Genomic DNA, 17,606 nt, shown 5'->3' on the forward strand with positions numbered 1-17,606 from the left:
CAATGGAACAGAACAGAACCCTCAGAAATAATACCACACATCTACAACCATCTGATATTTGACAAACTGGACAAAAACAAGAAATGGGAAAAGGATTCCCTATTTAATAAATGGTGCTGGGAAAAATGCCTAGCCATATGCAGAAAGTTGAAGCTGGATCCCTTCCTTACTCCTTATACAAAAATTAATTCAAGATGGATTAGAGACTTAAATGTTAGACCTAATACCATAAAAACCCTAGAAGAAAACCTAGGCAATACCGTTCAGGACATAGACATGGGCAAGGACTTCATGTCTAAAACACCAAAAACAGTGGCAACAAAAGCCAAAATTGACAAATGGGATCTAATTAAACTAAAGAGCTTCTGCACAGCAAAAGAAACTACCATCAGAGTGAAAAGGCAACCTACAGAATGGGAGAAAAATTTTGCAATCTACTCATCTGACAAAGGGCTAATATCCAGAACCTACAAAGAACTCAATTAAACTTACAAGAAAAAAAACAACCCCATCAAAAAGTGTGCAAAGGATATGAACAGATGCTTCTCAAAAGAAGATATTTATGCAGCCAACAGACACATGAAAAAATGTTCATCATCACTCACCATCAGAGAAATGCAAATCAAAACCACAATGAGATACCATCTCACACCAGTTAGAATGGCAATCATTAAAAAGTCAGGAAACAACAGGTGCTGGAGAGGATGTGGAGAAATAGGAACACTTTTACACTGTTGGTGGGACTGTAAACTAGTTCAACCATTGTGGAAGACAGTGTGGCGATTCCTCAAGGATCTAGAACTAGAAATACCATTTGACCCAGCCATCCCATTACTGGGTATATACCCAAAGGATTATAAATCATGCTGCTATAAAGACACATGCACATGTATGTTTATTGCAGCACTATTCACAATAGCAAAGACTTGGAACCAACCCAAATATCCATCAATGACAGACTGGATTAAGAAAATGTGGCACATATATACCATGGAATACTATACAGCCATAAAAAAGGATGAGTTCGTGTCCTTTGCAGGGACATGGATGTAGCTGGAAACCATCATTCTCAGCAAACTATCGCAAGAACAGAAAACCAAACACCGCATGTTCTCACTCATAGGTGGGAACTGAACAATGAGATCGCTTGGACACAGGAAGGGGAACATCACACACCGGGGTCTGTTGTGGGATGGGAGGAGAGGGGAGGGATAGCATTAGGAGATATACCTAATGTAAATGACAAGTTAATGGGTGCAGCACATCAACATGGCACATGTATACATATATAACAAACCTGCATGTTGTGCACATGTACCCTAGAACATAAAGTATAATAATAACAATAATAAATTGAGGATCAGAGCGGTAACGTCACACATTAAAAGAGAAGGGCAGCTGGGGATAGAACCTATGCATGGACTCCTAAGAGTCCGTGTACTTCATCACTATGTTTCTTACTTTCTGCTCCAAAAATTTGAAAAGTATCATCTAAAAGCTCAGGATCAAAATGTATTTTAAAAGGATTTATAATAATACAAAGATCATTGTTTTATTTTTTAATTTAGAAAAGAGCAGGATAAAGCTTCGCAAATTTTGACATTAGTTTTTCTACCAAATATTAATACCAAAGAAACATCAATCACATATAATTTGGGATGGAATCCTAATCTACTAATGAGTATTTCACATTGTAATTTTCATTCATTTGGCCAGGCACAGTGGCTCCTGCCTATAATCACAGTGCTTTGGGAGGCTGAGGCAGGCAAATTGCTTGAGCTCAGAAGTTCGAGACCAGCCTGGGCAACATGGTGAAAGCCTGCCTCTACAAAAAATACAAAAATTAGCCAGATGTGATGGTACATGCCTGTAGTCCCAGCTACTCAGGAGGCTGAGTTGGGAGGATGGCTTGAGCCTGGGAAGTGGAGGTTGCAGTGAGCCAAGATTGTACCACTGCCCTCCAGCCTGGGCGACAGTGTCAGACTCTGTTTCAAAAAAATAAAATAAATAAAATAAAAAGGGTTCATGCATTTAAACTCATATCATATCATCACTTTCAGACCTGAAAACTTTTAGTCTGTTTCTTCCAGTATTTCTAAGTGAAATTACTTACTTTCAGGAAATAGTCATTATCAGTTTGGGAGCCAGCTTTTGGATATCATAATGTAAAAACCATAACACACATCCATTTTCTGTAGTTCCCCACAGACAGCCCTTTTTAAAAACATGGAAAGAACTGCTAAGCTATTCAATAAGAAAATATTAAGTTGCTGACAGTAGATAATGTACAGAACAATAAAATCACACATTTTCCATGTATAATTTTACGTGTGGTTTAAAACACAAACCATGCTATGATCTTACATTGTTCAACATTAATGGCATTATATGTTAATATATCTGCAGGCAGTTACCCCAAATTGTCATCACTGGTTGTTCTGGAAGAATAAGATTAGGGAAAACTTTCTCTGATCATTCTGCATATGTCTGGAATGTTTACATTTTAAATGTGTAATTCTAACAAATTAATTAATAACTTTGGCTTTCTCACCTGAGAAAATACAGATAGTAACACCACAGGTAATATGGAATGTTCTGCTTTTATCCAACAATCTCCTGGTTCTCCTGCTTGGAACCTAAACGAAAATCATTTATTATGGTAAAAATAATGCAACAAATGTGATAAAAATTCTTCAGGATAGCATTGTTCATTATGTCAAAATTTGTAAAATATGTCAGAAACCTATTAATCAAAAATTGGTGAGATGAATTAGGATCCATCTAGTTAATGGAAAACCTAAACCATTAAAAAATAAATGTGAGAAGGCTATATAATTGATATGGAAAGATGTTTAAGACACATTGTTAGGTAAAAAAAAGTTACAAAACATAAACTACACAGTGATCTTATATTGATCAACATTAATGGTATTATATGTTAGTGTATCTGCAGGCACTTTCCACAAACTGTCATTAGTGGTTGCTCTGGCAGAATAAAATGAGGGTAAACTTTCTCTGATCATTTTGCATATTTCTAGAATGTTTAAGTTTGAAAATCTATAGGATTTACTCTTGTAGTCAAAAAAATAAGATTATCCCAGCACTTTGGGAGGCCGAGACGGGCGGATCACAAGGTCAGGAGATCGAGACCATCCTGGCGAACACAGTGAAACCCCGTCTCTACTAAAAAAAAAATACAAAAAACTAGCCGGGCGAGGTGGCGGGCGCCTGTAGTCCCAGCTACTAGGGAGGCTGAGACAGGAGAATGGCGTAAACCCGGGAGGCGGAGCTTGCAGTGAGCTGAGATCCGGCCACTGCACTCCAGCCTGGGCGACAGAGCGAGACTCCCTCTCAAAAAAAAAAAAAAAAAAAGATTATTTTAAAATGAAGCAATCTCGTCTATAGTTTGAAATGCCTGCTTGATCTTATAACAAATTAAAATGTCAAGCACTTTGAATGACTGTTTCACACTCGGGGCAAATCTTTAAGAATTATTTAACACTGAGGGACTTAGGTGGGAACTTGTCATTCCCTGCCACTTATCTTCTTTTTCTCCAAGCCAAGCCAATAGCCAACCACAGGGATCAAAACCTAGCAGTTTAAATGGTAGGCAACCTAGAGAGAGTTATTTTCACAGATTACTGCATTAAAAGGAAAGAGTTTCTAAAAATAATTACGTAGAAAGGGTTGAGAAGTTTTCCTAGAGTAAATCTGCATATATTAAATTCATAGAACATCAAAGTGGTCTCAAGTTAACAACTCCTTTTAAAATATCAATATCTATCCAGTGGTGCCTTGCTTAGTGAATCTTACGGAAGAAGAATCAAGATGCATACACACATAGGCACACATATACACAAAAACAGACAAATACAAAAAAGAATTTTTGTTGAGTTTTAGCAGAATAACCGTTTTTCTGTTTTCTTACATACTTCATTTTACAACACTACATATAACAATTGACATCACTATTTAATCAAGACATGTTTCTCAAGCCTATTACACACTTCAGAATGAGTATGTGTGTTAAGCAGAGATAAGTCGTTGCCAACACCAGCAATCGTTTCGTGTATTGCTCAGAATCTAAAGGACTCTAGTTTGCTCACCTAGATTTAGCTAAGTGAAAATACAGAATCTCAGTGAGACATGCCATAATGGAAAGAACTCAAATTAGGATTGACCTTAGCTCTGCCATTCACTAGTCTCGAAGTTACTCAAAGCCTCTATGCCTGAGGTTTCTTGTGTGTGAAATGAAACTAACCATACCTGATTCCAGAATCCCTATAAGTATTTACCAGTGTGTATGTAAAATACTAAGCATAGTGCTGGAAATCCCTGTTAATAATATTACTATTATCCTCTGCCCTTATCTGGTGTTGCAGAATAATTCACAGATCAACTTGACAGGTGACATGGCTTTTACCATTATCTTAGAAGAAATCACTCCAGCCAAAAGTCAGACTATGAAAACTAAATAAACTAATATGCAACTGTTAACACTTGATTTTTATGCTGGAATTTGTAACTAGGACTGACTTTTCTTACCTTCTGTGATCCTCGGAGGTAAGCCAAGAGTGTTCGGCACATGGGCAAAAGGATAAGGCTGCAGTTGAGATTAAGAACAGATGCGAGGCTCTGCTTAGACACAATCCTAGCTGAACAAATAAGGCAAGGTCAGCACACAGTTGAGGACAATAGTAAAGCCCTGACCTGGCTCTACAAGCTACAGGTCTTACCCTATTGCTCTTTTTTTTTTTATTTTTTTTTTATACTTTAAGTTCTAGGGTACATGTGCATAACATGCAGATTTGTTACATATGTATACTTATGCCATGTTGGTGTGCTGCACCCATCAACTCGTCAGCACCCATCAATTCATCATTTATATCATGTATAACTCCCCAATGCAATCCCTCCCTCCTCCCCCCTCCCCATGATAGGCCCCAGTGTGTGATGTTCCCCTTCCCGAGTCCAAGTGATCTCATTGTTCAGTTCCCACCTATGAGTGAGAACTTGCGGTGTTTGGTTTTCTGTTCTTGTGATAGTTTGCTAAGAACGATGGTTTCCAGCTGCATCCATGTCCCTACAAAGGACGCAAACTCATCCTTTTTTATGGCTGCATAGTATTCCATGGTGTATATGTGCCACATTTTCTTAATCCAGTCTGTCACAGATGGACATTTGGGTTGATTCCAAGTCTTTGCTATTGTGAATAGTGCCGCAATAAACATACGTGTGCACGTGTCTTTGTAGTAGAATAACCATTATGGAAAACAGTATGGCAATTCCTCAAGGATCTAGAACTAAATGTACCATATGACCCAGCCATCCCACTACTGGGTATATACCCAAAGGATTATAAATTATTCTACCCTATTGCTCTTTTAAGAATCATGCCAAATACCAACTCCTTCAAGAGGCTTGAATAGTCTTCCCTTTTCCTCTCACTAAAACTCCCTATGAACAACTGTTTTCTTTCTGTTCTGCACTGCCTTAAAACTTAGTACTCCTCGCATTAATGATAGTGTTACAATCACCTGTAAACACTGTTCCCACAGAAACTCTGTTTCTTGTTCTGTCCCTAACCCACTGTTCTGGCTGTTAAGAGTCTTGAGAGTTTCTGTATATACTGCACCTCCACATGCACGTGGTGTTGGACCCTTTGTTCACTGACAACGTCACAGTTTTCAAGCAAGTTTTTCATGCGTGTTCTCTCTCCCTGGAACGCTCTCAGTCTCCACACAACCCACCCATTTACACACCACAGCTTTTCTGCAAGCTCTGCTTATCACTAACTCTATTCATCTTTCTGGTCACATAGTAAGCACGACTCTTCTAGAGTTCTTTCCTGGCCGGAAACTAGGCGAGAACCCACTGATATATATGCACTCATTGCTTTCTGTACTTCCCTAATTATGTCTCTAATCTTCTTTCTAATCTTTTAAAAAAATTTTATTTTGTTTTTAATTGACAAATAATAATTATATATGTATGGGTACAATATGATGTCTTAATACATGTATATATCATGAAATGATCAAATCAAGCTATTTTACATATACATCCCCCAAAACACATCATTTCTTTGTGATAAATTTATTTATTTATTTATTTATTTATTTAGTTTAGTTTAGTTTTTTGAGGCAGGGTCTCACTTTTTCTCCCAGGCTGAGCGCAGTGGTGCCATCAGGGCTCACTGCAGCCCTTTCCTCCTAGGTTCAAGTTATCCTCCTGCCTCAGTCTTATGAGTAGTTAGGACTACAGATGCATGCCATGTGGTGAGAATATTTAAAATCCACTCTTAGTCGGGCATGGTATAATGCACCCGTAGTCCCAGTTACTCTGGAGACTGGGGCAGGAGGATTGCTTGAGCCCAGGAGCTTGAGGCTGCAGTGAGTCATGTTAATGCCACTGGAGTCCAGCCTGGGTGACAGGGTGAAACCCTGTCTCAAAAAATAAAAAAATTAAAATTAAAATACACTCTTAGCTATTTTGAAAAATACAATACACTATTATTAACTATAGTCACCATGTTGTGCAATCGATTACTAGGCCTGTTTCTTCTAACCGAAACTTTGTACACTCTGTCCACTCCCATCCCCACCCTCTGGTAACCACCATTCTACTCTCTACTTCTATGATTTCAACTCTTTTAGATTCAAAATGTAAGTGAGATCATACAGTATTTGTCTTTCTCTGCGTGGCTTATTTCACTTAGCATAACATCCTCTAGATAATCCATGTTGCTAAAAATAACCAATCTTAAATAAGATGGTGCCTGAAAAAACTGAGATTCATATATTTGACTATGTCTTGGGAGGAGGATATATCCATTATTTTAAGCACCATTTTCATTTGGTGATAGCTAATTTAAAGCATTATCTTCATATGTTCACACTGAAAGCATTATGTTCATACTACAACAAATGAAGAATATAATGGAATAAAAATGCAGAGATGTTAGCAAAAGCACACCTATTTCTTATTATTAGCCACACATAGTTTGGATCAATTTATGCTTGTTAATACATTAAACCTCTTTCTGCAACCCTAGGAAGTAATTAAAAATATTATCTTTCTTTTTAAAAGAAAAGGAATATTGAGTCATAATGAAGTTAAGAATTTACTCAACATAAGACAATCAGAAAGTTGTGGAGCCAGAATTCAAACCCAGATATTCTGACTCCAGCATTTATACTATTAACCCCTACTTTATCATGCTGCTAAATTGCCTTTAAAAAGAAAATGTCCAGAAGGCACATATTAGGTAATAAACATTTTGTTGAATGACTTGATGAATGAACAAACATTTGAGGTAAGTGGTTTTAGACAACCATCCTAGACAAGACTTCTCTCCTAGTAACCCTCTCCAGCCCCAATAAGGTTATTGTTCTTGTTCTTTTATCATTAAAGGAAACTGAGGTATAAATATTTGAGAAGTACTAGACAAGGTCACAGCCTCATATACATTAAGGATTGCCTACACAGTATTATTAGGATGGGATTCCCAGCATAATTATTCTGTTACTTCCATTTAGTGTGTGACATGTTACCTTGAATTTTTATGTTTTAACCTTTTTCTGTAAGTAAATGTTAAACCCCTCAAGACCAGGGTAAGTATTTCTAAAATGTTTTAATATTACCCTACATTTTTATTTCAATTATCTGTTTATCAATTGCTTTTGAATATATTTTAATGTAATCATCAGATCTACCCTGACAAGTTGAGTAGATGTTATTATTGCCACGTCAGAGATGAAGAGCTGTTACAAAATAATAATAATTAGGTCCACAACAAGAAATCCTGATTCAATGACTTTGGGCAGTGCCTGAACATGGACATTTTTGAAAGCTTTCCAGATGATTCTAATATGCCACCTGGGTTGAACACCACTACCTAAGGCTATTTAGCCAACTGTACTCTTTACAAGTTATGAAACAATGGCAACCGTTAAATTATAGCAAGTAAATGTAATTGCATATTTCCAAACTTACTGGACAAATGTAGCTTTAAAAATACCATTTTTATATTAAAAATACAAAAGTAAATAGTCTAGGCATAAATAAAAAACAAAGCAAGAACAATAAAAATCTCATCTATAGAAAGCTGACACAGTAAGGTACAACAAACAGGTTTACCATCTCTTTATCATCCAATATAGAATAGTCGCTAGGCTAACTGTTTTTAATGAATCAAGAAAATATTTTCAAAAACCTTGTGAAGTAAGAACTATTATACTCATTTTTTTACAGATGACTTGTATAAGGATCTTAGAAGCTGTATACCTTGTCCAAAGTCAAACTAGTTGAAAAGAAATTCTGTACGCTGGACTCTATGACTCTTTTCATCTCAGGATTAAAACTAAGGCAAAAAATGTACTGAAGGATATGGAAGGATAAATACTAAATTGAGAGACATGAGAAAAGCCTACTCCAATGGCTCCTATAGGCCATATACATTATCCTTAGTTGCCAGTAAAGTATGTTAGTTAAACAGAGGTCTTGGGTTTCATCTTCTAGCAAGCATGACTACATTATTTATTACTTAGTCACAAGTTACCCCTATAGTCCTAGCCAGCACCATTTCCTCTTTAGTTGATAATATGAATTTATGTGTTTGTGTCTTATAAGACCTCAAACTTCTCTGACTTTCTATGCATTACCTTAATTCTTATATATTATCACAAGGACATTCCATGGAGAAGCAGATACCCCAAAGGTACCTCATTTCTCCTTATTACTGCCTCTCAACTCTAGGATCTGGCTTACTCCTCCTTTCTATTCTTTTCCTGCACCCAGGCAGTAAGTTTTTCAAAGGCAGCATCATTATTTATTTTTACAGCTATATATCCTCAGCCCTAACAAAATGGTAGTATTCAGTAAATGTTTGTTGAATTGAGTTGAATCTTTAAACACATATACCATGCTCTGATAAGCATTTTATTTGGTTACAACTCTCAAGTTAGTTCAAATATTTACAATCTTTGTGGCTATTTTATTCACAAAGCTTGTATGTCCACCAATAACTTTAAATTGCTCAGCTTGCAGTATCATGGAAAATATTATGAAGTGATCACTGAAAATTCCCCACTGTTATCAAGAAGATGAAGTCATATATATATATATATATACACACACACACACACACACTCACACATATATACATATACACACACACATACACACACACACACACACACACACACACACACATATATATCGAAAAGCAGGCACCTCAAGAAAATTCCTAGTTACATTATTCTTACTCCCAGCATCTGTAGGCAACTCTATCCATCAAATTGGGCAATCAATAAATCCTGAGTGAATACACGTATGGGAGCTGAAAAAAAAGAAATTGAACTGATGGAGACAGAGAATAGGCTGAGAAGAATAGTGGGAAGTGGGGAGATGAAGAGGCAATGGTTAATGGGTACATGAACTCAGTACCCATTAAAAGGAATAATATCTATTGTTTGATAGTACAATAGGGCAACTACAGTTAACAATAATTTACTGTATATTCCAAAATAACTAAAAGAGTGGAATTACAATTTTCCCAACATAAAGAAATGATAAATGGTTGAGGTGATAGATAGCCCAACTACTCTTACTACACATTGCATGTTTGTATCAAAATATCATGTGTACTTTATACATACATGCAATTACTATAATAATTAAAAATTAAAATTGTGTAAGAAGGTAAATCTAAGCAAGCTTCAAAAAGAAGTCTTGTGTGAATAAATGAATGGATGAATAGAAATAAATAATAAGTAAATTTAGAATACATATATTTTGACAAATATAAATGCACAAATGTTTTTATTAATAGATTTTGAAAAGACTAAAGACTTAGTCTGAAAGAAAGTAGGATGAGACCCAAGATGGCTGACTAGATACAACCAGGAGGAACATCTCACACTGAGAGACAGGGACATGGGGAAGACTAGCAAACTCTGAGCAGATCTTCAGCAGGAAAGCATTGAGAGTGGGTGAAGTGAGGACACAGACAGTGGGCTGAACTTGATGAGGAAGCTGGGAGCCCTGTAGGGGGCTGTTGAGCACTGGGTCTCGTTCCTGGACCCCAGCAACTCCTGGGGAAGGAGTGAGTTAAACAGGTGAGGAGTGTTGTGTCCTCACCAGGAACCTCCAAAAGTCCCAGCAGCAAGAGAGCCCATGACTCCTACAGACACTTGAGCTGACAGAGAGAGTTGGTAGAGCGGTGGAAGAAACAGGATTCCAGCCTATGCAGAGCCTAGAGGGTTTGGCACAGGAACAGTTGCAGTGGAGCATGGCCAGGGTGCCTATCCCCCAAGACTCTCCATGTCCTTCTAAGTGATGTCAGCCTTTGAGAGACTGTCGGACCTAAGGAGAGTATGGTGGTGTTGCAAATGGGATGGGACCAGTCCAAACTGCACATCCCCTGTCTTCTGGTCTCTCCTGGGTACAGCCTGATTGTATGTTCCTGCTTGAAGCATAGCCTCCAATGCCCAACCAAGTTGCTTCCCAGGGGTTATCATCATAGCTCCTTCACTGGAAGACTGTGCCTGTTTGTTGAAGAACTCCAGTAGACCAGCCCCTGACAATGCACACTAGCCAACCTGAAGCCTTGCCCCACTACAGTCTCCCTCTCCCCATGTGGGCAGACCTCACCTCCCTTACCCAGCCAGTACATGTGTGTGAATGCATCCCACTGTGCCACCACAGATGATACAGAGCTCACTATCTAACCCCTTGCTGACGCAGGAGTGCCCTGTTACACTACCACCAACAGCACAAATGCATACATGGACGCTGGCAACTCTGCCTCTGCCACCGCCCTGCACCATCCACACTGCCACTGCCATAGGCATGAGCATACACAGGACTACTTCAGGCTCACTCCCACCAGTGCACCACCCAAGCCTACAGGAGTGAACCCTGCCAGCACCAGCTTTGTAGAGTTGTGGCCAGTAGACTGGGACACCTGAGCCCTCCAGTGAATCAGATTCCTAACCTTAAAGGGCCAGAGACCGAAGCTGGGGGCCTAGTACAGCCGCCCAGAGTTAACCATGCAGCCCAGGAGTGCTGAGCTGATCCTTGGCCCCCTAAAACCTTCCAGAAATAGTCAGTCTACTGAACCTACCTTAAACCACAACCAGACTTCCAAAGGCATCAAAGAAAATAAAATTGTAAAAATCTCCATCCAAAGAACAGTAACTTCAAAGACTAAAGGAACATCAGTCCACATAGATGAGAAGGAATCTGGCAACTCAAAAATCTAGAGTGTTTTCTTACTTCCAAATGACCACATTAGGTCCCAAGCGATAGTTCTTAACTAAGCTGAAATGGCTAAAATGACAGAAATATAATTCAGAATATAGAGAGAAACAAACATCATAGAGATTCAGGAGAAAATTGAAACTAAATCAAAGGAAACTAAGAAATACAGTAAAATGATGCAAGAACTGAAAGATGAAATGACCATTTTAAGTAAGAGCCAAACTGATCTGATAGAGCTAAAAAACTCACTACTAGAATTTCATAATCCAATCACAAGTATTAACAGCAGAATACACCAAGCTGTGGAAAGAATATTAGAGCTTGAAGGCCAGTTCTCCAAATTAACTCAGACAAAAATAAAGAAAAAAGAATGAATGAAACCTCCAGGAAATATAGGATTAAGTAAAAGGGCCAAATTACTAATTGGCATCCCTGAGAGAGTGTAAGCAAATTGGAAAACATGTCTGAGGATATAATTCATGAAAATTTCCCCAACTCTGCTAGACAGGCTATCACTCAAATTCAGAAAATGCAGAGAACCCCTGTGAGATCCTATACAAGATGACCATCCCCAAAACACAGTCATCAGATTCTCCAAGATCAAAATGAAAGAAAAACTGTTAAAGGCAGCTAGAGAGAAGGCACAAGTCAAACTACAAAGGGAATACTTTCAGGCTAAAGTGGACCTTTGAACAGAAACCCTACAAGACAGTCAAAATTGGGGGACTATATTCAGTATTCTTAAGGAAAAAAATCCCAACCAAGAATTTCATATCCAGTCAAACTAAACTTCATAAACAAAGGAGAAATAAGATACTTTTCAGGCAAGCAATAGCTAAGGAAATTCATAACGACAAGACTTGCCTTATAAGAGATCATGAAGCGAGTGCTAAATATAAAGACAAAAGACCATTACCAGCCACAACAAAACAAACTTAAGTACGTAGACGATTGATACTATAAAGCAACTACACAATAAAGTCTGCATAATAACCAGCTAACAACATGATGATAGGAATAAATTCACACATATCAGTAATAACCTTGAATGTAAACAGGCTAAATGCCTTAATTAAAAGACAGAGTGGCAAGCTGGAAAAAGACACAAGAGCCAACTGAATGCTGTCTTCAACAGACCCATCTGACATGCAATGACATTCATAGGTTCAAAGTAAAAGGATGGAAAAAAATCTACCAAGTAAACAGAAAACAGAAAAAAGCAAGGGTTGCTACTCTAGTTTCCAACAAAACATACTTTACCAACAATGAACAAAGAAGACAAAGAAGGGCATTACATAATGGTAACAGGTTCAAGTTAATAAGAAGACCTAATTATTCTAAGTAGGTATGAACTCAACACAGGAGCACCCGGATTCATAAAAAAAGTTCTTAGAGCCCTATGAAGAGACTTAGATAACCACACAAAAATAACAGAAGACTGCAAAACCCCGCTAATATTATTAGGAATATCCTTGAGTCAGAAAACTAACAAAGATATTCAAGACATGATCTTGACACTTGACCAAATGGACCTAACAGATATCTACAGGACAATCTACCCCCAAACAAGTGAATATACAATCTTCTTATCTGCACATTGCATATACTCTAAAATTGACCACATGCTCAGCCATAAAACAATTTTCAGCAAAATTTAAAAACCTAAAATCATACCAACCACACTCTTGGACCACAATGCAATAGAAATATAACTCAACACTAAGAAGATTGCTTGAAACCATGCAATTACATGAAAATTAAATAACCGGCTCCTGGATGACTTTTGGGTAAACAATGAAATTAAGGTAAAAATCAAGAAATTCTTTGAAACTAAGAAGAACAAAGATACAACATACCAGAATCTCTGAGACACAGCTAAAGGAGTGTTGAGGGGGAAGTTTACAGCACTAAGCACCCACATCAAAAAGTTAGAAAGACTTCAAATTAACTACCTAACACCACAGCTAGGGGAACAAAAAATAACCAAAATCAGAGCTGAACTGAATGAAATTGAAGGAGGAAAAATCATACAAAAGTTCAGCAAATGGTAAAATTTGTTTTTTGAAAGAATAAATAAGACTGATAGACTGCTAGCTAGACTAATATAGAAAAAGAGAGATGATCCAAATAAACACAATCAGAAATGACAAAGAAAACATTATTACAGGCTTCAGAGAAGTACAAAAAACACTCAGAGACAATTATGAGCATCTTTATGCAAACAAACTATGAAACCTAAAAGAAATGAAGAAATTTCTGGAAACATAAACCCTCAAAAATTGAACCAGGAAGAAATCAATACCCTGAACAGACCAAATAATAAGTTCCAAAATTGAATCAATAATAAAAATCCTACCAGTCAGAGAAAACCCAGGACCAGATAGATTCATAGCTAAATTCTACCAGATGTATAAAGAAGAGATAGTATCATTCCTACTGAAATTATTCCAAAAACATGAGGAGACTTTCCTCTGACTCATTCTGGTACCAAAACCAGGATCATTCTGGTACCAAAACCTGGCAGAGATACTACGAAAAAAGAAAACTTCAGGCCAATATCCTTGATGGAAATAGAAGCAAAAATCCCCCCAAAATATTAATAAATCAAGTCCAGCAGCAATCAAAAAGTTAATTCACCACAATCAAGTAGGCTTTATACCTGAGACAAAGGTTGCCTCAACATACACAAATCAATAAATGGTATATATCACATAAACTTAAATATTAAAAAACCATGATCATCTCAATAGACGCAGAGAAGACTTTGAGTAAAAGTCAACATTGCTTCATGTTAAAAACCCTCAACAAACTAGGCATTGAAGTAACATAACTCAAAATAATAAGAGCCATCTATGACAAACCCACAGCCAACATCACTTTGAAAAGGGAAAAGCTGTTAGTATTCCCCTTGAGAACGGAAACAAGACAAGGATGCCCTCTCTCCTCTCACCACTCCTATTGAACATAATACAGGAAGCCCTAGACAGAGCAGACAACTAAGAGAAAAATATAAAGACATCCAAATAAGAAGAGAGGAATTCAAATGATCTCGGTTTGCAGATGTTATGATTCTATGCCTAGAAAATCCAATAATCTCTGCCCAAAGCTCCTAGATCTTATAAACAACTTCAGCAAAGTTTAAAGATAAAAATATTAAGGTATAAAAATTAGTAGCATTTCTATACACCAACAATGTTCAAGCTGAGGGCCAAATCAAGATCATAATCCCATTCACAATATCCACAAAAATAATAAAATACCTAGAAATACAAATAACCAGGTAAGTAAAAGACATCTGCAAGAGAATTATAAAACACTGCTTAATGAAATCAGAAATAAAACAAACAAATGAAAAAAAATTCCATGTTCATAAATGGGAAGAATCATTATAGTTAAAATGGCCATACTGGCCGAAGCAATTTACAGATTCAATACCATTCCTATCAAACTACCAATGCCAGTCATCACAGAATTAGAAAAAAACTATTTTAAATTCATATGGAACCAAAAAAGAGCCCAAATAGCCAAAGCAATACCAAGCAAAAGAACAAAGCTGGAGGCCTCACATTACCTGCCTTCAAATTATACTACAAGACTACAGTAACCAAAGCAGCATAGTGCTGGTACACATACACACAGTCTAATGGAACAGAATAGAGTGCCCAGAAATAAAGCTGCATACCTACAACCATCTGATCTTTGGCAAAATCAACAAAGGCAATCAATAGGAAATAATGTTGCTAGGATAACTGCAACTATATCCTCCTAGCAACAATATAAATGGTGCTAGGATAACTGGCTACCCATTTGCAAAAGATTTAATCTGGACCCCTTTCTTAAAGCAATATAAAAATCAACTCGAGATGAATGAAAGACTTAAATGTAAAGCAATATAAAAATTAACTCGAGATGAATGAAAGACTTAAATGTAAAACCTAAAACTATAAAAAGCCTGGAGGATAACCTAGGAAAAATACCATTCAGGACATAGACCTTGGCAAAGATTTCTGATGAAGGCAACAAAAGCAATTACAACAAAACCAAAAATGGACAAATAAGATCTAATTAAACTAAGCAGCTTCTGCACAACAAAAGAAACGATAAACAGACAACCTACAGAATGGATGAAAATATTTGAAATCCATGCATATGACAAAGACCTAGTACACAGATTCTGTAAGAAACTTAAACAAATTAACAAGCAAAAAAAAAAAAAAAAAACTCATAAAAAGTGTGCTAAGAACATAAAAAGACACTTTTCCAAACAAGACATACATGTGGCCAACAAGCATATGGAAACAATATTCAACATCACTAATTACTAGAGAAATGTAAATCAAAACCACAATGAGATACCATCTCACACCAGTCAGAATGGCTATAATTAAAAAGTCAAAAAATAACAGATTCTGGGAAGGTTGCAGAGAAAAGGGAACACTTACATGCTGTTCATGGGAATGTGAATTAGATCAGCCCCTGTGGAAAATAGTTTTGCAATTTTTCAACAAACTTAAAATCAAACTTTTATTTGATTCAGCAATCCTATGATTGAATATATACTCAAAGGGATATAAATCATTCTACCATAAAGACGCATGCACACATACATTCATCACAGCACTATTCACAAGAGCAGACATGGAATCAACCTAAATGCTCATTAATGACAGACTGGATAAAGAAAATATGGTATATATATACCATGGAATACTATACAGCCATAAAAAGAAACAAGATCATGTCCTTTGCAAGAAATATGAATGGGGCTGGAGGTGATTATCCTAAAACAGAAAACCAAATACCGAGCGCATGTTCTCACTTACAAATTGAGAGCTAAACATTGAGTAGACAGGAACGCAAAGAATGGAACAACAGACATGGGTCTACTTGAGGGTGGAGGGTGGGAGAAGCGAGATATTCAATAAACTATCTATGTGGTACTATGCTTATTACTTGGGTGAAAAAAATAATCTGTACACTAAATCCCCATGAAACACAATTTATCCCTATAGTAAACCTGCACGTGTACCACTGATCCTAAAATAAAAGTTTAAAAAAATATGAGAAGAAAATATTTAAATCCAATATTAACATTATGGAGCAGAAGAAAGTGAAATGAGGGGAACAAAACCTCATTACAGAGCATCTTATAAGTCACAGATCTTAAAGTAAAATTGACCAGTAAAATCCCACTATTAGCTCTTTCAAGTTATGAAAAAATTATTTGAATTTTCTAATGTTTGCATTACTCATCTGCCAAGAGAGAACATAATACTACTATGTGAGGAAATTCAGTCACAAACTACTTGTAACATGCCTCTAAAACGTTTTCTATTCAATAAATGCAATCCTTAGTAAACTTTTGTTTTATTCTGCTCCTTTTGGGAAGAAAGAATTTTAAAAAAAGAAGAAAGGGAGCAAGGGAGGGTAAGGATGAAAGAAAACTAGCTAACTGCATTAATATATAACAGCAACAAATATTTTAAAAAACATTTTAAAGATTTTATTTCATAAAAGTAATAAAAAATGTAAACTGTGTAGTAAAAAATTTAACAAAAAAAAACAAAACCACAAGACACGTGTAAAAACAAGAAACTAAAGGAATGTAAGAGAAGGGCTAAGTAGATAACTAATACGCCATGTTTCATGTAGGGAGATTTAATATTGTAAAGATGCCAATCTCTCAAAATTGATTTACAAACTCAATGTAACTCCAATCGAACTCCAACAGGTTTTCTTCATAAAACTTGGCAAGCTGACTTTAAAATGTATGCAGAAATGCAAAACAGCAGAAACAAAGTGAAACACTAAAAGAAAAGGAGACACAATTTGGCCTTCACATAATAGAACTTACTATAAAGTTACAGTAATTCAGAACGTGTTTCTTGCGTATAGATAGATAAACTGACCAATGGAACAAAGACCGGTAAACAACTATATATGTATCAACTATAATATGCGACAGAGGGGGCATGTCAGATTAATGGGAAAAGAGTCTATTCGATGAAGGAAAAAATGGGTTATCATATACAAACAAAATCACACAACATCCTTGTTTCAAACCACCCCAAAACATTAGTTCCTGAATAGTTAAGAACTTAAATATCAAAATCAAAATTCAAAACTTTTAATAGAACATAATATATTAATCTTTTGAACATTAGCATAGGCATTGGATTTCTCAAGACATAAAAAGTTGGAACTCAATCAAAACAAGTAATACATTAAATATACAGGCAAAATAAAACTACTTTTTCAATGTCAAAAAATGAGAAACTCAAAATTCACAATAGTGGTAATCTCTTGCAGGAAGAGAGAAGAAAAATATAGACATATGATGAGAT

At 36.4% G+C, this 17,606-nt stretch overlaps 1 protein-coding gene across 1 annotated transcript in view; it reads right to left on the reverse strand.

The window, feature by feature from the left end:
- The window catches only part of NOX4 (NADPH oxidase 4), a 165,881-nt gene that overhangs the window by 119,632 nt on the left and 28,643 nt on the right, over positions 1-17,606 (reverse strand). The window contains 3 exon segments of the mRNA XM_033205707.1: positions 2,552-2,636; positions 4,546-4,631; positions 4,634-4,655. Of these exon segments, the coding sequence (XP_033061598.1) occupies positions 2,552-2,636; positions 4,546-4,631; positions 4,634-4,655 (193 nt within the window).

Source organism: Trachypithecus francoisi, unplaced genomic scaffold (genome assembly GCF_009764315.1).
Source record: "Trachypithecus francoisi isolate TF-2019V2 unplaced genomic scaffold, Tfra_2.0 Lachesis_group8, whole genome shotgun sequence".
Classification (NCBI taxonomy): Eukaryota; Metazoa; Chordata; class Mammalia; order Primates; family Cercopithecidae; genus Trachypithecus; species Trachypithecus francoisi.